At 30.4% G+C, this 22,390-nt stretch overlaps 1 protein-coding gene and 1 long non-coding RNA gene across 2 annotated transcripts; one reads left to right on the top strand and one right to left on the bottom strand.

Annotated features, from left to right (window-relative positions):
* Window positions 1-12,214: 12,214 nt before the first annotated feature.
* Window positions 12,215-15,715, top strand: LOC119370484 (uncharacterized). The gene is made up of 2 exons (XM_089722246.1): window positions 12,215-15,426; window positions 15,500-15,715. The coding sequence occupies exon 1, from the start codon at window positions 12,243-12,245 to the stop codon at window positions 15,402-15,404; it is 3,162 nt and encodes a 1,053-aa protein (XP_089578372.1). The 5' UTR covers window positions 12,215-12,242; the 3' UTR covers window positions 15,405-15,426; window positions 15,500-15,715.
* A 3,280-nt stretch (window positions 15,716-18,995) lies between these two features.
* LOC149495858 (uncharacterized) lies at window positions 18,996-21,780 on the bottom strand. The gene is made up of 2 exons (XR_016321141.1): window positions 21,102-21,780; window positions 18,996-19,223 (listed from the first exon to the last, which is right to left on the bottom strand). It is a non-coding gene; the product is annotated as an uncharacterized LOC149495858 (long non-coding RNA).
* Window positions 21,781-22,390: the final 610 nt, after the last annotated feature.

The following is a 22,390-nucleotide window of genomic DNA, read 5'->3' as shown; positions in this document are numbered from 1 at the left end:
CAATGAGAATTTCTGCTATAGCTTTATCAGAAATAATTGACTGTGTTTTATAAGCATTTGCAGCCATTGTCATTTGTTGCAAAAGACTTAATATATTATATTCACTTAGACCATCTATGTTCCATTCATAAATAGTGGAAGCATTATATTTAACTTTGTTTTAGATTTATCTTCTTATCTGTCTTTACTTTTGATTTTGATAACGGATGTAATGCTGTCTCCATCATTACTATCACTGGTAGAATAGTTGGAAGATGAGGAAGATGCAATGGAGGCCCAAGTCTTCTTTTAATGTTTTGATTTTATTTTGTATTTCTCCAGTTTCTAAAGATAGTTTAATTCTGTTTAAATGGGCATTATTTGTTTTATCTCTTACATCTTCTTCTTTAGATTTTATCAAAGAGTTAATTTCTAGTATTTTAATTGAATGAGCTTTTAGTAAATTTAATTATTTCTTTTTAGGTTTTTCTGTGAATTCTAAATAGATTTTATGATTTCTTATTTTAAATTTAATACAATCTTCTTTAACTGAGTATGGTGTTATTAGGTTTATAAAAGGAGTTCCTAATATTACCATATAATTTATTTGGGGTGATAGCAAGAAGACTGTGTTAATTTCCAAACCTTGATTTATTATTTGTGCATCTGTTTTGCCTATAATTTCAAGTTTAGATTTATTTGCAGCACTTAACTTTTCATTTGTTTTAGACCAATATCTTTTAGGTACAATGTCAGATTTTATACAATTTAAATCTGCACCGGTGTCAAACAGTGCAATTGCATCTATAACAAAATCATTTATTTGAAGATTTATTTTTACTAAATACTTCCTAGAAGTTATCTCTTGCAATAAATTGAGGAAATTACCATCAATGTCTTCATTTAATTGATTTATGTCTGCTTTTATAATAGGGTCTTGTTCTTCTTCAGAAGAACTAGACACTAATTGGGATTCTAATAATTTTAATAATTTATCATGCAATTGAAATCCCTTTTTTAATTCTTTAACTTCATTTTTTAATGTCTTAATTTCTTTGTATAAATCTTTATTGACATCTTCTACATCTATCTTTTTCTGTTTATTTTTATTTAGGATAGTTGTTAAATCATAAGTATTAGTTTGAATTTTAGGAGTGATGTCCTCTTTTATTGGTTTTTCTTCAAAACTTTTAATTAGTTGTCTAAGTATTTGAGCTTTTAATTCTTGATCTTCTAGCTTACTTACTGAGTCTAAAAGAGTATATTGTTCTTTAGTTAATACATTTAAAGATTTCTCAGATGAACTAGTTGTTGTTCCTAATTCATCAATTTGATTGTCACTTTCTATACTTTCCGATTCTGAAGTATCAGAATCAATATAGAGTTCATAAATTTTATTAATTACTTCTTCATCTAAATTTAATTCATTTAATTTTTTATTAAATTTGCAAAATTTAGATTATGTCCTTTTTTACCACAATTATAACAAGTTAAATCTTTATAAGAAGTTTTATTTGAAGATTTAAATGGTTGCTTCCTTTTAGATTGTTTATGAGGTTTAGATGTTCCTTTGTGATAAAATTTGTCTTTACTGGGTGTAGACCTATAGTTTCTTTTATAATGTTTATTATACTTATGTGTATAGTGTTTTTTAGGTTTATGTGTCCTGGAACACTGGCCATCACATCTTTGAGAAGATGTTATGCTATAATCAAACTGTTTACAAAAATATCCTAATTCTTTTTTGGTTTTAAGCATTTCATTTTTGATTGTTCTTTGCAGTTTTAAGTCATGACATATTTGTAATCCTTCTTTTTGAATTATACTAACTAATTGTCCATACGTTAATTTACTATAAGGAATTGGATTACCAAATTGTTGTTTTATAGAATTCCTAATTTTTTCACTCAAAAAATAAGGTAGTCCTGCCAAAAACTTTTCTTTCCAAAAAGCTTAGTTTGAATCTTCCCTTATCATTAATCTAGTGAGAAAAGTAGTTTTATAATTTTGGAAATCACTTAAATATTTACATTTTAGATTACTAAGTAATTCTGCAGTTTTATCTTTTATATGAGATGGATCTCCTATAAAATGTAATGAAATAGTGAGGATTAAAGATGACACTGCATCTTGGATGACATCACCATTTTCATCATATATAGGTTGTTCATCTTCATCAATTTTAATTGCATTTAATATATCTTCATGTTGTTTGTCAGTGAGATGATAATCCCACCAGCCTTTAAGTTGTCTTGTAAAGCCAGCAATGAGAATTTCTGCTATAGCTTTATCAGAAATAATTGACTGTGTTTTATAAGCATTTGCAGCCATTGTCATTTGTTGCAAAAGACTTAATATATTATATTCACTTAGACCATCTATGTTCCATTCATAAATAGTGGAAGCATTATATTTAAATTGGTTTATAGTATTGGGTTTATCAATTATACCTAAATCTGGTGCTCTATTTATTATTTCTCTATGATGATTTATAGGATTTAATTCAAATTGTTTTATATCTTCTGACTCAGGTTCACTAATGTCAGAATTAGAAGCTTCTTCTAAATTATTTATATTTCTTGATGCTTGAGAAGTATCCTGAGCTACTTGTGGAGTAGTTGCTGAATGGACCTCAAGTTTACTTAATTGGTCTTTTAATTTGTTTACAAATTCATTTTTACTAGACTAAGAAATTTGATAAGGTTTAAACATGTGACTTTTTACAGTTTCTTTACCGTTGATGTTTTCTGTAACCAAAGGTTTATCTTCTAGTAAATGTTCTATACGTTTTAATTTGGAATTTAAACAAATTAAACTTGCATTACTAAAGTTATTTTGTTCAATTATTTTACTATTCACATCATTTTCTCTAGCAACTTTATAAGGTGCACATATAATCTCATTATCTTGATGTTTTAATTTACTAATGGTTTTAGGTGGAAAATCACTTTTTATTGTTTGATTATTTACAATGAATTCTGGTCTTTTATCTCTAATTGTAATAGGATTTAAACTTTTATCAGATTGTTCTTTAATCAATGCATACCAATCAAAGAATTTAATATCAGTTTGTTCATTTAGTTTATATTCTAAATATTCATGTTTTAATTCTTCAAAAGTATAATTTTTTAATATCTTTTTCATTTTTATTAAATTTTTAATTTTAGATATTTTTTTTATTAAATCTTTTTCAATTTCTTCTTTATTAAGAACATTCAATTCTCTATTTATATCACTAATATTTTCAGTTATAGCCGAAGCTGTTGGTGATTCAGGTGATGAATTTACTAAATTAGATTGTTGATTAACATAGTTATCTACAGGGTTATAAACTGCCTGTGGAATGTGAGAACTATAATCAACACCTTTCATTTTACTAGGAATATCCGAGGTAGAATACCTAGGTTTTACTAAAGTCTGAATAATTGGTTTAGATTCAGGTTCCTTAAGAATACCAACAAAAGCACAAAGTTTTATGTTGTAAAAAAGGTTGTAAAAAATCGTATATAAATACTAATCGTATTTATATGGAGTGAACTCAGATTAAATACTAATCGTATTTAAGATATATATATATATATATATATATATATATATATATATATATATATATATATATATATATATATATATATATAATCTTGAAGCAAAAAATATTTTAAAAATGTTGACGTGGCGCTCTATTTTTTCAACATTCAATTTTTCCTGCTTTTAGAAAATTTTGGATTTTTTCATTATTGTCTTCATTTTTCTATATTTTAATTGAGATATATATCTTTTTAAAAATTATTTTCTCTAAACAGATAAATACAACTTTGAAATTCTTGAATATTTTCCTTCTACAAAATACTAATATCTATTTATATATATCTATACTGAACCTAAAACATATAAAGTATTGAACTCTCTGATTTCTATTTTTATTTTGCTTTCCAGTTGGATTGATTTATGGTTGCCTCCATTCTACATCATAGGAACCACCCACTCAATGGAATGAATTAAATTTTATTAACAACTTAATTGCAATTGTTCTTCCTTCTGATTTGCTAAATTCATTTTGGGTCATGCCCACCCTACAAAGCCTCATATTTTTTTATTTGGTTTCACCAATTCCTCTGCATTTTATCATCTCTTAAACTGCAAATAAAAGCATGTTTAATTTAAACAATGTGATTTTCTGTGATTGTAATGTCATCTTGAATAACTTTTTAAATGTTCTATCTCGTGTGTTAGCTGAAGTGTGTTAGATGATCAACGAATAGTGTTACGCATTTGCTTGCAACTCAGGCCTATATTCGATCTACGAGAGTGGGGTCATGTCCCTCTCGATTTTATTTTTAATGTTATAAGAGTTGATACAGTCTAATTTAAATTTCCATTTTATCTTTCAAAACAAAAAAAAAAAAAAAATTAAACAATGTGAAATATTATTATATTAAATCAGCAACTAATTTATTAACTTCAAAAACTTTGGAAGAATTTGATTTTATAATTAAAAGACATGGCCAATATATACGAGCTCAAAAATAAGTGAGTTTAATTATAAGTCGTAGGCATGGCCGGTTCGGTGAACTGCCGGTTCCGGTTCGCTGAACCGCCGGTTCGAGATGTTTAAAATTTTGAATCGGAACCAACCCTTGAACCTACGGTTCCGGCACTGTTCCAACGAACCGACGGTTCAAATTACGGTTCCGATTCGGTTCTGGCATTACGCAAATTTTTTAAAAAAATAATAAAATTTTGATTCTGAATTCATAAATAAATAATAATTTTAAAAGTTTAAATTTTATTAACTAAATAAAATATTATAAATTTTTTTTAAAAAAAAACTTCTATTAACTAACTTAGAACTGTTATTACATTAAATTTACAAATTTTGCTAATTCACTAATATAGAAAACTATAAATGGAATATAAAATTAATGAAATGAGTTGGAAATTATTATTTTCAAATACTAAGAAAATTATTAAAAAAATCAAATGAAGTAAATTTATGAATGGAAAAAAATGAATGGAAAAAATTGAGATGGAAAAAATTGAGATTAGAAAAAGAATTTGGAATTGGATGTAAGAAAATAAAAAATAAACAATAGATAATTCCAATATTAAGGAAAATAAAGCAATAGAAAAAATAATGAACTATGGAAATTTGAGAGAATATTGATTGAGAATAAGAGAAGAGTTATGATATAATTGGTTGCGAAATAAAAAATCATCAACTCATCATATTTATACATGTTTCTTATTTATTAGTTTATCAAATTATCCCTTATAACAAAAAAATAACAACTATATTTTTGGATAATTTAGTAAATTACAGTAAATAAATAAATAAATGATTAAAAAAAGAATAAAATTTATTTACCAAAAAAAAAAATAACACCTATCATATCAAAAACTATCCGTTACACTCTTTTTTTTTTTATACACTTGAAAGTATTTTTTTTTTAATATAAATCAACTATTAATGTACCATTTTTTGTATAAATTAAGTAAAAAAATGTGTATTTTTTTCACCACTTTTTATAACTTATGTACCATTGTACTTCTCTTCACCATAAATCAAATCAACCACAATTAAATCAAGTGATATAAATTTTTTTATAAAAATTTTAAGCTACAATTTTTTTGTGCATCCAGTTCGAACCGGACCGGAACCGCTGGTTAACTACCGATTCCGGTTCATACTTTAACATTCACATGAACCTTAACCGGCCCTTGAACCGTCGGTTCCGGTTCAAAATTATGAACCGCCGATTCCGGTCCGGTTCCGGTTCGTCTACAGTACGGTTCGGTTCCAGTTAGGTTCCGATTAGAACCGAACCGGTGGCCATGCCTAATAAGTCGTTTAATTTTTCAATATGAGATTCACTTCTTAACCATTGATTTGGTTTGTTTACCTTTTTTTCAATTTTAAGTATGATAAAAAATAACTTTATACAAATATTACTTTATAATATTTAAAATGTAAATTGAAGTAAAATTCAAATATTTTACAAATTCTTATAATATGTGAAAAGAAAACACACAGTAAATAAATAATTGTTGGCCTTTCGCTAAACTGGTTTCTGTCTCCCATCCCTATGAATTGTGAACTTCTTCTCTAAGGGTCCATGAGATGTAAGTTGTTGAGATTTCTTGTCTCATAGCAAAATTACAAAGGGACAGAGTTAGGTGCCCTAATTTATTTCCCAAGAACCAAATAGATTTGCCGACATGGACATAGTTTTGACCTTTGTCCATCAATCAGTGATCAGAAATCACCATAACCTTTCAAGATTTTTATATTCAACAACAAAGAATAGTACAAATTTTGGAAATTGATATTGCATTTTCTATAATTTTCCTGTCACTAGAAGGAATCGAAAATACTTTTTATCTTCATATTGTTTGTAATTTGCATGGTGATGGGGCCAAAATGATAGCATTATTTTGTCCATTACTAAAAAATTTTAGTTAAAAAAAGTTGGATAAAGATTATATTCATACAAAAATATATAAAAGTCTGGTTTTCCAAATCCAATCCTATAAGCTGGTTTGATTTTGGGTTTTATTTTATACTTTTAATTGATTATCTTTTAATTTGTTGTTGAGGTTTGATTTTAATATTAATTATTTATTATTTAAATATTCATAGAATTGGAATTAAATTAAAATAAAATAAATGATATCATAAATATGATTATTTTTATTCATATGGATCCATATGAGAATTTATAATACTTAATATTATTATTATTAATGAATTATATTTAAAAAAAAAATACAATAATAGTAGCAAATGGTTCTTTTTTATTCTCTAGAGTATAATTTAAATTATTAAACCAAATAATAGGTAATTAATCACTTCTAATTTCAATTTATCAATTCTTTAAATGCAATAAATTTCATTTTATGCCTTAATTATCTGAGTAATTTCATTACTTATAATTTTATCATAAATCTTTCTACATTGTTAATTAATTAAATCAATTAATTATTCAATCTTGTAAATACAAATTAAGCAACTGTCCAATAACTCTAAACACAAAAGATCAAAAAAATTATGACTTTTAAGATCATATCTGTTAAATTAATTGAATTAGTAGTTGAATCATCCACACCAAAGCTATGGTATATATTAGTGGAATTTTATTTTTTTATATAGAAAGATAATTAATATTGATAAATATTTCTTTAAACTTATGTTTTCCTTTTTTTTTTTTTTTTATTTCTCCAAATAATCTTGAAGCTTAGTTTGGTATTGAGTTGTTAATCATTCTTAAACTGTTTTTTATATTTTCTCTCAAAAAAATTGACTTTTCTTTTAACTTCTCGCATGGTAAGTTCTCTTCATCCTAACACTACAAAATAATTTGTCAACAATATATATAATTTTATTTTGAACAAACCCTATAATTATGTTTGAATGAGGGATAAACAATTTGAGTTTAGGGTTTTAACTCTAATCTCTGTTTACAAACGAAATGAAAGAAAATATTGAAAGAAAGAAAATAACGATGGATTATCAATTTTGTTTCGATGGTTATTTTTCGGTGTTTTGTTTGAAAATGAGAAAGATTTGCTGCACTCGTACGATATGGCTTTTGGCAGTGGAGGATTTGCGATCAGTTATCCACTGGCGGAGAAATTAGTCACATATTAGACGGTTGTCTTGATCGGTACTATTATTTCTACGGTTCTGATCAAAGGATCTGGGCGTGTATAAGTGAAATCGGCGTGCCGCTTACTTTAGAGCGCGGGTTCCACCAGGTACGTGTGTAGGTTATTATAGCTTAATTAAGTCAAGATTGGTTATATTAATAATTGGAAAGACCTATCCAAACTCCTATCCAAAGGGGGTAAAGAGGTACTAATAAAGGCTGTAGCACAAGCTATTCCCTCATTCTGTATGAGTTCTTTCCTTATTCCAGTATCTATTTTAACGGAGCTTCAGCGGCTCATGAATTCCTATTGGTGGGGAGGAAAGATGAGATGGTTGAGTTGGGAAAGGATGTGTGTAGCAAAGGAAGAAGGAGGTTTGGATTTTAGATATTTGCGAAGTTTCAATCTGGCCTTATTAGGAAAGCACTGCTGGAGGCTTTTACATAATACAAACTCTCTCTTTTATAGCTCTTTCAAATCTAAATATTTCCCTAGTGGGGATTTTCTTGGTGCAGGCGTTGGCCGTAATCCAAGTTTTGTATGGAGAGGGATTTGTGCAGCCAAGGATGCTATATGTTCAGGTTTTAGGTGGAGAATCGGAGATGGTCAATCGGTTAATGTCTGGACCGAACCGTGGCTATTGCGGGATAATCAGTTTCGGGTTCACTTGCCTATTCTTCCTGGTTTTGATCTTATTTTGGCAAATGGGGCGCGTGCTTGGAATTTGCCACTGATACATGGTCTTTTCAATCCTTCCATTGCTGAAATTATTACTTCTATCCCTTTAGCTACAATTGTTCAGGACGACATCCTTATATGGCATTGGACAGACTCTGGGATATACTCTGTGAAATCTGGATACAGATTAGTAGCATCTCAATATGTGGATCCTGAAGATGTTTGGCGATCGAGTTTTTGGAAAATTCTTTGGTCACTGAAAATTCCGCCGAAAGTGAGACATTTTCTCTGGAGGTGTTGTCGAGACATTTTGCCAGTTAAAGCAACTTTGGCAAGACGGGGACTGGAGCTTGATACAAGATGTGATTACTGTGGTAACACTGAAACGTTAGTCCATGCTCTTGTTGAGTGTCCACGAGTGAGATTTTGTTGGCAGTTTTTTGGTATTCAGCTTACTACTGGGAATTTTCCAACTTTCTTACAATTGTTGGAACATTTACACAAGGTGTGGGAGAATGAATTTTTTGACAGTTTTGTTATGGGACTATGGAGTGTTTGGTCAAGCCGTAATGAGTTGAAATGGAATCACGTGGACGAAGGACCTTATCATGTGGTTACTCGAGCAAGAAGTATGCTCGCATCTTGGAAGAAAGCCCAGCTGAAGCTGCCAAGTTCAGGTACAGGTACAGATGCTCCTGCAGGTAGTCAATGGTTTCCACCACCTGTTGGTACTTTTAAAATCAATTTTGATGCAACTCTTTTCCCCTCTGTTGGCCATGGAGCCGTTGGCGCTGTCATTTCAAATTGCAACAGCGGGTTTGTATCAGCAGCAACGTCTTCATTGCACGGTTGTTCTTCTCCAGCAGTCGCAGAAGCTCAGGCGCTAAGAACGGTGTTGTCTTGGTTGATATCGAGCTACTCCAACCTAAAGATTCAGATTGAGACCGATTGTCTGCAGGTTTACTGTGCTATGAGGAATTCTGTCCAAGATTGGTCTGAGTTTGGAGTAGTTATTTCTGAATGTAAGCTACTTTTAGTCCAATTGCCAAATGTCACCTTGGCTTGGATAAGAAGACAAACAAATGATATAGCTCATGTATTGGCTAAATCAGTTCCTCATGGGGCTTGTTTTCGAACTTGGGATATTGTTCCCACTTGTATTGCTCGTTTTTTCTCTTAATAATAAATGCCCAATATTAAATGTCAAAAAAAAAAAAAATTGGAAAGACCTAATCAAATAGTAGAAGCAACGGCGCATTATCAAAATCATTGACTAGACAAGACTATTCCTTCATTAAAAATACAAGTAGGGTTATCTTCATGCATTCATGGATTCTTGCTGCAATTAACTTGTGGAAGAAGCAATTTAAATAAATTAAACATTATGCCTTGATTGCAAACGAACAAAGAGATGGCTTAAATAGATTTCTTTTTTAACAAAAAATTAAAAAAAAAAAAACATGACTATTATAAATCCATAATTGTGCCGACTGAGAGGAAGAAGGGGATTGAATAATATAATTTATTATTGAATTATTTGTATTTTTTTAAAATTTGTAAAAATTTCTGCTAATTATATATCTGATTAATTTATAGTATGATTTTTCTTGATCTGAAATTTATAGCATGGTTAATTCATAAATCAATTAATTTATCAGTATATGCGTAGACACATAATTAGTTATTATTTGAAACTGTAGAATATAAAATATAATTACAGAATATGCATTAACCATGAAGTATTGAAGTTCAAAAATAAAAAGCAAATATAATTGTATTTGATAGGCCTCGATCAGACAATTCAAGCCCCCAGTCTAACTTCAAAGGCTTAGCCAATGTAGCCCAAAACTTAACCATCCACAAACCCATACCAAGTTGCAAGAATTGGACTTTAGCCGGATAGACTTGTCCTTCGTTTTTCCTAATTCCTCTATCAATTTATCTACTTCTTTCTCGGACTAAAATTCCATTATATTTAAAAAATGAATTTTTTAAAATTTTTTTTTTAATTTTTAAAAAATATTTGTTTATATATCCATTTGAATTAAAGAAATATTAAAAATTAAAAACATTCATCGCTAAAATATTAAAAATTTTAAATTTTATTTATAAAACAGTGAACTTTTCAATTTTATTGAACCTCTTCTCTCCAAATGGTCTTTGGTACTGATACTCAATAAAAAAAGAGAAATGAGAACAAATGGGTACAATTAATTAACAAAAATAAAGATAAACCCAGAAAGAGAAGTATAAAAATGCAGCAAGCCAGCACCAAATACCAATGCATGAGATATGAGAGAGAGGAAGTCTTAGTTTCTGAAACAACCAAAAGGTAAATGTGAATAAAATACTAAAAGAGGTGGTCAATCAAAAGATAGAAACATAGATATTATAGGTATATGGATACCAAAAGCGGTGTGAATAATGAGAAAACAACCTTGTTATCAATGACGGTCTTTACAAAGCGCGTCTCACTTTCTTCCCCCTTCTCTATTCTCTGTGTGAACTCTTCTTTTTACGGGAAAAAGAAAAGAGAAAATAAACGGTCTGTCTTTAGAGTCTTTGTGATCTGTCATAGTCTAAGAAAAAAGAGAACAAATAATTTTTTTTTCCTCTCAAATCAAAAAGAAGAAACGAATCTGACAAAAACCCATCAATGAGATTATACCAACAATCAAAATCAAACTTAAAATCAAAGAAAAACCAGAGAAAAATTAGTTCAATCCTTCCCTCCGGCTGCCCACTGCCCACTGCTCTTTTATATATTCATTTGAATTCAAGAACTATTAAAAATTAAAAACATTAATCTCTGAAATATTAAAAATTTTCAATTTTATTTATAAAACAGTGAACTTTTCAATTTTTACTTCCTTAAATTTTGAAAATTTAGGTTTAATGAAATCATCTTTTTTTTTGTTTTTCCTTTTTTGTAATGAGTTTAATTCTATGATTATAAATGAAAATTCTAAATGAATATTTCAACATCCTTTTTTATTATTTTAAATTTAATTGTCAATCATACAGTTAATTGTTTTCATCGAAATACTTTTGCTTATAATTGCTACTTAGTTAAAAGCTAACAAATAACATTTAACAACTACTAAACCAGTTAACAATCATTAAAATAGTGAATAGCTGCTGAAATAGCTAAATTTGCCGAACAAGATTCTTAATCTAATATACACGTCACGTGCTAAATAGAGATTCTATCTATGAATTTCTCAATCATTGGACCTTAACGATGGTTGAAAGAAATTTGATTTGTGAATAATGAGGTAGGAAGACTTGTATAAGTCATTCGCTGGACTTTAAGATTAGAATTGCTTAACCGGAATGAAAACATTGCATAATGGTTAACTTATCAAAGAATTTAGAGGCAAAGAAAGACTTGCATAAGTCTTCGGATAATGACTAAATTTGACACAACACTTCAGTCTAGTCGTTCTCAAGCTGAATTTGACACAACACTTCAGTCTAGTCGTTCTCAAGCTTAACAATTCACTTGTTAATTGACTTTTTTAATTAGAGGGTTATAAGTGAAAGGCAAATAAATTTCATCCTTTGCCCAAAGATAAGGATTGATACTCTAATGATTAATTATTCATCATTATTCATGATTTCTAAAAGATAAAATTTAAATTTCTTAATTATTCATCATTAATCATGAAATTTCAACTCCACCGATCTATCTAATCCACTTTTATTAAAAATAATTAGAGTAAATTATTCTAATTATTAAAAGAAATTATGAAACAAAGTATAGTGTAATTTATAATAACAATAAAAATAGAATAGAATTACAGTGGCTCTTGCTCTAAGTGGTAGAAATTAAAGGAGAGAGAACATTATCATGATTCAAACAAAAAGGGAATCATGTGGTCTATAAATAGGGAGTGATATATGCTGAAATTGATCATAATTAAATTTCGCAAACACAAAACATGGGTTTTGGTTGCTTACTGTGGCATTTTCAATTTCTCTGCCTCCTTCTATTTCACTTCCATTTTCAATCTCTTTCTTCAAATATTACAAATTCCCCTTTCTCAAATGTAGTTTGCCAGCTTGATCAAAGCAATGCCTTGCTCCAATTCAAAAACTCCTTCTCTATTAGCGGGAGTTATCATCCTTTTATTAATTCTTATCCCAAGACAGATTCATGGAAAGAGGGCACGAATTGTTGCTTCTTTTGGGATGGTGTCAGCTGTGACTTTAATACTGGCTATGTGATTGGGCTTAACCTTTCTAGCAGTATGCTTTACGGTAACTTCCATTCTAATAATTCTCTTTTCGCTCTTCATCATCTTCAAAAACTAGATCTCTCTTACAATAATTTTAGACGCTCCATAATTCCATCTCAAATTGGCCATTTGTTGAGCTTGACACACCTTAATCTAAGTCATTCATACTTTGATAGCCAAATTCCATTAGAAATTGGTCAGCTATCCAATTTGGTTTCTCTTGATCTTTCCTTTAACTCTTTGACATTAGAAACAACTGCTAGTTTTGACAAGCTTATTCGAAACTTAACCAAATTGCAAGAATTAGACATGAGCGGTGCAGACTTGTCTTTGATTTCTCCTAATTCCTTTATCAATTTATCTACTTCTTTGTCATCCCTCAGACTCTCATCTTCTGGGTTGAGAGGGAAATTTCCAGACAGTATAATTCAGCTTCCGCATCTCAAAGTCTTAGACTTAGCGTACAATGAAGGCCTCAATGGCTCTTTTCCAACATCAAATTGGAGTATTTCACTCTATCATTTGTCTCTTTCTTGGACTGAAATTCCAGTATATTTAGAAAATGAATTTTTCAAAAATCTAAATTTGTTGGAATCGCTGCAGCTTGAAAGTTGCAATTTCATAGGGTCTAATCTTGCATTGTTTGGTAATTTATCAAAACTCACTGAGTTGGATCTATCGTCTAATAATTTCGTTGGTCAAATTCCATTAGAAATCGGTGAACTATCTAATTTGATTTCTCTTCATCTTTCCGGGAACAATCTTTTAATACAAACAACTACTAGCATTAACAAGCTTGTTCGAAACTTGACCAAGTTGCAAGAGTTGGACTTGGGGAGTACAAACCTCTCTTTGGTTTCACCTAATTCATTTATCAATTTATCTTCTTCTTTGTCATCTCTCAAACTTTCATCTTCTGGATTAAGAGGAAAATTTCCAAATAATATAATTCAGCTTCCAAACCTTGAAGTCCTTGATTTATCAGAGAATGAAGGTCTCACTAGCTCCACTCTTATATCAAATTGGAGTATCTCACTCGGCCACTTGTCACTTTCTTGGACTAAAATTCCGATTTATTTAGAAAACGAATTCTTCAAGAATCTGAAGTTGTTACAAGTACTCAAACTCAATTGTTGCAATTTTATAGGGTGGTCTAATCTTGAATTGTTTGGTAATTTATCCAAACTCGCTGTATTGGAGCTTAGAGGTAATAATTTCACTGGTCAAATTCCATCCTCAATTGGAAAACTTGACAAACTCTTTTACTTGGACCTTGCATACAATAATTTTAGTGGCCCAATTCCTCCCTCATTTGCAAACCTTAGCCAGCTCTCCTATTTACTTATGGAAAGCAACAATATCAATGGTCCAATTCCATCTTTCATTGGAAAATGTAACCAACTCCGATTTTTGTACCTTTCATACAATAATTTTAGTGGTCCAATTCCTTCAGATATTTGCAGGCTCTCCAGCCTTGTGTACTTGATGTTGTCTAATAACTTGCTCACTGGTCAAGTATGTCAATTCAAATATAATAATACATTAAAATATGTTGATCTGAGACATAACAAGTTGTCTGGCACAGTTCCAAGCTCAATTTTCAATGAGGTGGACTTGGTGGTTCTCATTCTTTCATCAAATGAGAAATTGACAGGAGAAATTCCTTCTACAGTTTGTGAGTTAAAATCACTTCAAATCCTTGACCTGTCGAGTAACAATTTCAGTGGTCCCATTCCACAATGTTTGGGAAACTTCAGCAGTAGCCTTTCAGTATTACATCTGGGTATGAACAATTTTAATGGAGTTCTCCCTCAAGTATTTTCAGAAGGCAGTAACGTGAGATATTTGAATTTCAATGGCAACCAACTGCAAGGGAAAATCCCAACGTCTATTACCAATTGTAAAGATTTGGAAATTTTAGATGTGGGCAACAATGAGATAGAGGACACATTCCCTTCCTTTCTACAAACTCTTCCAAAGTTGCAGATTCTACAGCTACGATCCAATAGACTCCATGGTTTAGTGAAAAGCCACTCCATTGCCAACTATCTGTTTCCCAAGCTACGGATTTTGGACCTCTCCAACAACAATTTCAGCGGACCTTTGCCTTCATATTATTTCAATAATTTCGATGCAATGATCAATGTTGATCAGAATATGACATACATGGGATCACCAAACTACCCCTATTATGATTATTCTGTGAGCTTGACATTGAAAGGATTGGAAATTGAGTTGGTGGAAATCCAAACTCTTTTAACAACCATTAATTTGTCAGGTAATAACTTCACAGGGAAAATTCCCAAGTCAGTTGGAAAGCTTAAAGCACTTAAGCAACTCAACATGTCTCATAATCATCTCACAGGCAATATTGAACCATCAATAGGAAATTTGACCAATCTGGAAACTTTGGACCTCTCTTCAAATAATCTTACTGGAAGGATTCCGATCCAATTGGCAACTTTGACATCCCTCGAAGTATTTCGAGTTTCGCATAATCAACTTGAAGGACCCATACCTACAGGCCCTCAGTTCAACACATTTGATAATAGCTCGTATGAAGGAAACACAAGACTGTGTGGATTTCCACTGCAAAAGGCTTGTAATTCTGGTGAAAGGCAACAAGTCACGACACCATCAGGCGAAGAAGATTCAAACTCTGATGAAAATGGATTTGGATGGAAATCTGTTTTCACGGGATATGCATTTGGAGCAGTGTTTGGTCTCGCAATGGGATACCTTGTGTTCAGAACAAGAAAACCTGACTGGTTAGTGAAGCTGATTGAAGGTGAAGGACATCCAAGGCTGAAAAGAAGTATCAACAACACCTGCATATCTTATCAGAGAAGAAGAAGAAGAAATTAGTGAATGGAATTGCTTTCTGAAGGTAAGTTTTATTATCTGTCTTCATATCAAATTAACAAGATCTTTATTTCATGATGAACTTTGGACTTTGTTAGGTAAATCAAATGATGAATAAGCAGATGGTGCATTTGCATGCCAAGTGGAAAGAAGAGATCTCTTCTGTTGCTCCAGAATCAAATGCGCTACCTGGAACATCTACAACAAAGCTCTTTTAAATTTTTTTAAGCTATAATTTCCTCTCTTTTTTTTTTTTGTTGTTTTTCTCTTCTTTTTTTCTGTGTGTCTATATATGTAAAATAATTTTAAAGTCAGACTTGATTTGTCACTTGAAATAAAATTCAAATCATGTGAAAAAGAAAATCCACAATAAAGAAATAGTTATTTCTTGCCAGAGGAGACTAAAGCCACCTTGCTCTAAGGTTCCATGATTATGAAAGTTGTTGGGTTTGCTTGTCTCTTTCCAAAATTGCAGAAGGGACAGAGTTAGGTGTCCTAATTTAGTTCCCGAGAACCAAACAAATTTGCTAGCATAAACTTAGTATTTCCCTCTGTGCGATAAGAATCACTATATAACGACAAATGATATAGTACAAATTGGAAATTGATATTGCGTTTTTTCAAAAAATTTTCAGTCACTAGAAGATACTACGTGAAAACTAAAAAATATTTTAGTATTTTTTTCATTCATTTAATAAAATTCTCTAGTTATTTTGAACAAAGCGATTTTTTTTTTTTTGTTGACGGATGAACATAATTAACTATTTAATATTTTCTTTTTAAAAAAAAAAAGAGGAATGAACTCATTAATTAGAAAAAAATCTCAGGAATTAAATAATAATTTATCCTATTTAATTAAATAATCCTATTAACTCATTTTCATGTCTCTAAGTATAAAATTCATGATGATGAACTACATATTGACTGTAAATTTCCTTTTTACATAGACTAATACGAAAATGAGTCATAGCATATGATGTGTTTATGTTTATAATGCAATTGATTAATTAACTAAATAATACCTACGTATGTTTAGCTTGATATAATTGTAAATTTGCAACAAAAGTCAAAAACTCACATTTTTCTCTTTTTTTTTTTTATTTTTTGAAATTCTAATAAAACAAATGTTGACTCATTAACTTAATAGTTGCTTCTATGATGCTACTAATTATGCTATTCAAAGAAATTTAAAATGTTTTAAAATACTCTTAAAGATGACTAATAAAAAATTACAGTTTATTAATTGATTGGATATAATTTATTTTTTAATAAATATATATGATAAATAAGACATTTAAAATTTTTATATTTTATTTTTCAAAGTTATTATTTATTTGAAATTTTTGCATATTCATGGTGTAATTAATATATTATTACGGTGAGTGTCCGGTTGGTCCCAAAAGGCAGAATCATCTTCCCCTCGCGTGGATGGTGGAATTGTCATTCAATTTTCTATCAGTTCGCTTTAAGACCCGGTTCATAATTTTTGGTAATAAATTCCAAAGTTGAAAATTTTAGTTAAATAAGTTGATTTCGAATAAATAGTTAATTAAAAAGCAATCATAGGATCTTGGAATGCAAATATATAATTTCCTTAATTAATAGATATGATTGATCCATATATAAATTGAAATGGTATTGAGGAAGATGGGGATTGGCAGAATACTTCAAGAATAATTAAAATTACTTGCAACGGTGCTTAAAGAATATTATTTCAAAGAAAAATTATTGAACGATAATATAGTTAAACTATAAATCAAATGAAGTGGTGAATTAAATTCTCGGTGTAGTAAACATAGTATATAAGTTTAAGCAAGGGAGAACCTAGTATTTGATGGACAGTAGCTATTGCAGATAATTGATACCATTTTATATAGGGTAAATTATTATTTAGTCCCTCAGGTTTTACATAATTAACCAACTAATCACAGGTTTTGAGAAAATATCTAGCTAGTCCCTCAGGTTTAACTCCGTCTAATTAAAAGGTTCTTCCGTCTAAAAAGTTGGTTTTTTTCCGTTAATTATAGAGTAAAAGACTAAAATACCCCTCCCCAGCTGACGTGGACCATAAGGGAAAATTATTATCTAGTCCCTCAGGTTTTACATAATTATCTAACTAATCCCAAGTTTTGCTCAAATATCTAACTAGTCCCTCAGGTTTAACTCCGTCTAATTGAAAGGTCCTTCCGTCCGAAAAGTTAATTTTTTTCCGTTAATTGAAGACTAAAAGACTAAAACACCTCTCCCTAACTGACGTGGACCAGTATGAAGCGATAAGGGAGGGGATTGTATAAACTAAAAGACTAAATAATTTAATAAATCTATTTCATACTATAGCTAGAATCATGAATTGAGACTATTGGTATAATGTCATTTGCATCATATGAAAATCTTGAAGCATAAGAGATAAGCTACTCACATTTGAAAAAAAAAAAAAAGATTTTAAATTACTCTTAAATATTATAATTAAGTGATTGGATAAGAACTTAGCTATAAAATCCCAACAGGAAGCACATGTTCACGGGTTGGCATCAAATTTTTTATAACCCTACTTCCTTATAGCTAGACATGGAGGTGACATGATATATACACGAATTTTTTTTTTTTTTTTTTTTTTTTAGATCTTGATAGGCTTTTTTTATAGGGGGATGATTTTCAGATAAAGAATTATTTTAATAGTAGCTGCTTTAGGTATGAAAAATTTAACTCTGTGTAAATATATAATGAAAGGATATGTTTCATTTCTACAAATCCCAACTGCTCGAAAATTTTCTATTTCAAATTTTTACCAATTTACAACTAAATTTTGATAAATCTAAAGATAATCATGAATTTATTCAGCAAAATTAGCTATTTTATTATTTGTTAATTATTTTGGTAGCACTTAACTTTTAGCTGTTTAAATAACTTTTTATATACAAAAAGTTAAAACTAAATATTACACGGATTAAGTTTTTATAAAACGCTATCTTAAGATTTAAAAGTTAGTTCAAATGCTATTGGCAAATGCAACCTATATTTATAATTTTAATAACGATTTAAAAAAAAAAGATTCCACGGAAAAGGTTTGCAACTCTTTTTTTTTTTTTTTTTTTGAATAACAAAAAAGGCGCGTGAAATACACATAGCATAAAATACAAACTATATAAACATATAATTTTTAATCTAATCAAGAAGTATATATGTTTTGGATTTAATTAATTTGTCTTGGGACAACTTGGAATATGGGATTCCTTTCTTCCAATTGCTTAAAATCCCAAAATTCCAAAACATATTTGTTTGTTTATTATAGCTTAATTAAGTCAAGATTGGTTATATTAATAATTGGAAAGACCTAATCAAATAGTAGAAGCAACTGTGCATTATCAAAATCATTGACCAGTGTCACGACCCGTTTTCATGGGCCGAATCGACACTAGAGCCCAAATAAGTTTAAGGCCCCCTAAGCCCGTAGTAAGCCTAACCAAAAACAAATTCAATTATATCAATGTAAATTCTAAGTACTTAGCCCATATTGCCATGCGAAAATAAACCTCATATTAGTATTATAATTCAGCCCCAAATTATAACATCTTAAACATTTACAAATGGGGCTCAGCTTAAAATACACCACATTTATAATATGGGCTCACAGAATTATTTCATCTATATTAATACACAGCTAAAGGTATATAATTCCTACAACTGCGGAGTCACTAACTGTTATATACAGATAAGTTTTCGCACATTTATCTATTTCATGAATTAATACTAAAATTAGAGAATTCTTTTCTAACAGTGAAGGAAGCAGAGTTTTAGCTGGGATTTAGGAAAAGCTACTTCCTGAAAGATTAAACAAAAGAGATGTGAGTTTATTAATGAATAAGAATTATTGCACAACACATGCATTCACACGAATGTGTAAATAATTAAATCTAGTCATCCGACTAGTTATATGATCACGCGGGCAGTCACACACATGGCACAACAACAGCACTTGCAATTATTAACATCTTCAAATAATCACATCACGTGGAAATTAGTCAGTGGTGTCACCGAAACCCCAACGAGCCGCCCTCACACATGGCTCGCCCTTTCATACGTGTGCACCAGGGAGTCGATCCCCCATACATGGCCGACCGGTCTAATCCTCACTTGACCTGCCCTCTCATTATTTTTCCATTCTCTCTTTTCTTTTCCATACCAACAGGAGGCCACCCTGTGAATTATCCATATTATCCATATCATATCATCAGATACATACAGGGTGTCGATCTCCCATATGGCCAACGGTCTTGTGGACCGCCCTCACAAACCCATGGTGACCCACTTCATCCCAACTCCACACATACAAGACATAACATTATCACAACACAATTAATCAAGTATTGCAATTAAATGCAAGCACATTAATCAATTAAACATCATAATGCAATGCACAATTAGACATCTCCATTCAAATGCAAATAAACAAATAAATAGTATTAACAATAAACAACAATAATAAAATAAATAATAACAATAATAAACAATAATGATGAAAATATATAGATAATTAAATACATAAATGAATACTAATGATAATAATAATATAATTAGAGATAAGGAATTAATCTAATTAAACCTATTAATTATATTATTAATTAAGACTAGCCTAGGTTCTATCAAAATTTCGACAGAACCTCCTCTAAAATTTGACTTTCTACCGGTTTAGACAATATCAATAACACTAAATACTTTTCAATCAATACACACACAGCCCATCTATCTATCGCGCAATCAAACAAATTTATTTCCTTTCCTCCATCCAAAGCAATCACATTAATATTTAATCGTCAATGCCAAACTTTAACTTACTATATAATGTTAAGAAAATAAATAAAAAAGCAAATTAGTGAAAATAGCTATTTGCTTAACATCAATTCTACTAGTTAAAACTATCCAACTGTATACTATTAACAATCATATACATCTATAACTTATATATTCCTTGTCATAATTAACTGGGGTCTCATGATTCAGTTTATTGACCTGTAAATCATTATCCTCATCAAACAAAACCATATGTACTAACTCATTTAACGGTGTATCAATTATAATTAAAAATTTTTACACATCAAAATAGTAAGAAAATCTTAAAAGTACACTCGTTATATATATTTGTCCTTCTAAAACAACACAAGATCTCAAGGTAGTTGCTGCCGACATACAAAAATTCAGAGTTCTCCTATGCTGAAATCATAGATTACCCACCAATTAACCAATCCCTTGCAAAAATTAAACTTACGACCCCATATGTACTATATCCAGCAATACTTTATAGGAATAATTAAAAATAGTTGCTGCCATTTCAAGAAAATTTTCATTTTTGTTCTATCTCGATCATTAAACCTTTACATTAACAACAAGTTATGAAAGACATAGTTCTACCACCAAATATGGACTTAACTCAACAAAAACTATAATCTTCTTTAGCTAGAGGCTGCCACTTTAAATTCAATACTCAATTCTAATCTAAAGCTACATGAATCACTTCAAAACATTTACTAGAATGTGTTTTAATTATAGTTAGTAAATAAAATCAAACCTTTTCCTAAAATTTGCATAAATAGAATATATAGGGATTTAATCCTTACTCTAGCTTGACTAATACATGAAATTCCATATCCTAGCACAAAGAATTCACAAAATATGCAAAAAGGAAGTTAGAGATGAACTTACCTAGCTGTAAAACGAGTTGAAAATTGGAATTTTTCCGTTAAAATGACCGAAATTTGCTCTACTACCCAAGATCTGATTCTGCTGGCATTAGCTTGGCTAGAGCTGGAGAGGATCGTGGTCGGTGAGGTCGCTAGAGGGAATGGAAGAGCTCAACCGGCCAATCCTTGGCTGGTTTCGCTGGAGGAGCAGAGAAACGATGAGTCGACTGTCCCAAGCGCAGCAAATCGCGATCGTAGCTCATCGTTTTGCTGCGCCAACCGGAAACAGAAGAGAGAATGCGAGAAAGGAAGAGACCGAAGCTTCATCGTTGATCGCTGGTATTGTAGTCGCTAGAAAATCGAGTGAGCTGCGACGTGATTTTCCGATCGGACGAAATCGCAGGTTCCCTGCGATAGCTGCGCTCGCCAAAGACGAAAGGAGAGAGAGAGGAAGAGAGGCTGGAGCTGCGGTGAGGCGGCGGCGTCGCAAGGAGGTGTGGCGAGGAGGCGCTGGTTCTGGTGGTCGGAAAAACGAGACCAAGGGGAGGGGAAACTACTGGGGTCGGCGTTCCAGAAGGAAGGAGAAAGAAGAAAGAAAAAAAATGAGAAAGAAAATATGAGTTTCTACACTATTTCGGTTCGATTCAAATCGGTTTGGTCCAAATCAGTAATTTAGCTCCATTTTTGTTTGGTTTACGGATTTTCACCTGGTTTTCAAAAAATTCAAATTGATTTTCGGATTCGGTTTGATTTATTTTTAATTATTTTACTTAAGTTTCAGAACATTTCCTTATTTTACTCAATAATAATTAAAACAATAATAATAATGATATTTGATTTTAGGACAATTAATTTATATGGTAGTTACATCCACATATATTTATAACAGATCAGTAGCTGGAGTTCCGTATTATATCTCGAAAATTTTAAGTGTTCTCAAATCGAAATTTTCGATAATATATTTTTGGGTTTGGGCTCAATTGGTAAATTTGAACTCGAATCAAGACTGTATTATATTCGCATCCCACACAGTTAAAATTATTTATTTTTAATTTAATAAAAAATTTAAAAGTTTCAAAAATAAAAATTCGGGCATTTCAACTAGAGAACACTATTCCTTCATTAAAAATACAAGTAGGGTTGTCTTCATGCATTCATGGATTCTCGCTGCAATCAAATTGTGGAAGAAGCAATTTGAATAAATTAAACATTATGCCTTGATTGCAAACGAACAAAGAGATGGCTCAAATAGATTTCTTTTTTAACAAAAAATTAAAAAAAAAAAAAACATGACTATTATAAATCTATAAT

The sequence above is a fragment of the Jatropha curcas genome, chromosome 6, assembly GCF_041381405.1.
Source record: "Jatropha curcas cultivar XTBG-Jc1 chromosome 6, XTBG_Jcur_1.0, whole genome shotgun sequence".
NCBI classification, from domain to species: Eukaryota; Viridiplantae; Streptophyta; class Magnoliopsida; order Malpighiales; family Euphorbiaceae; genus Jatropha; species Jatropha curcas.
Note: the sequence above shows the minus strand (reverse complement) of the source record. Positions and strands in the feature narration are given on the sequence as shown.

Excerpts from the sequence above, each read along its gene's own strand:
- LOC119370484 (XM_089722246.1), top strand. The coding sequence starts at position 12,243 with ATGGGTTTTGGTTGCTTACTGTGGCATTTTCAATTTCTCTGCCTCCTT.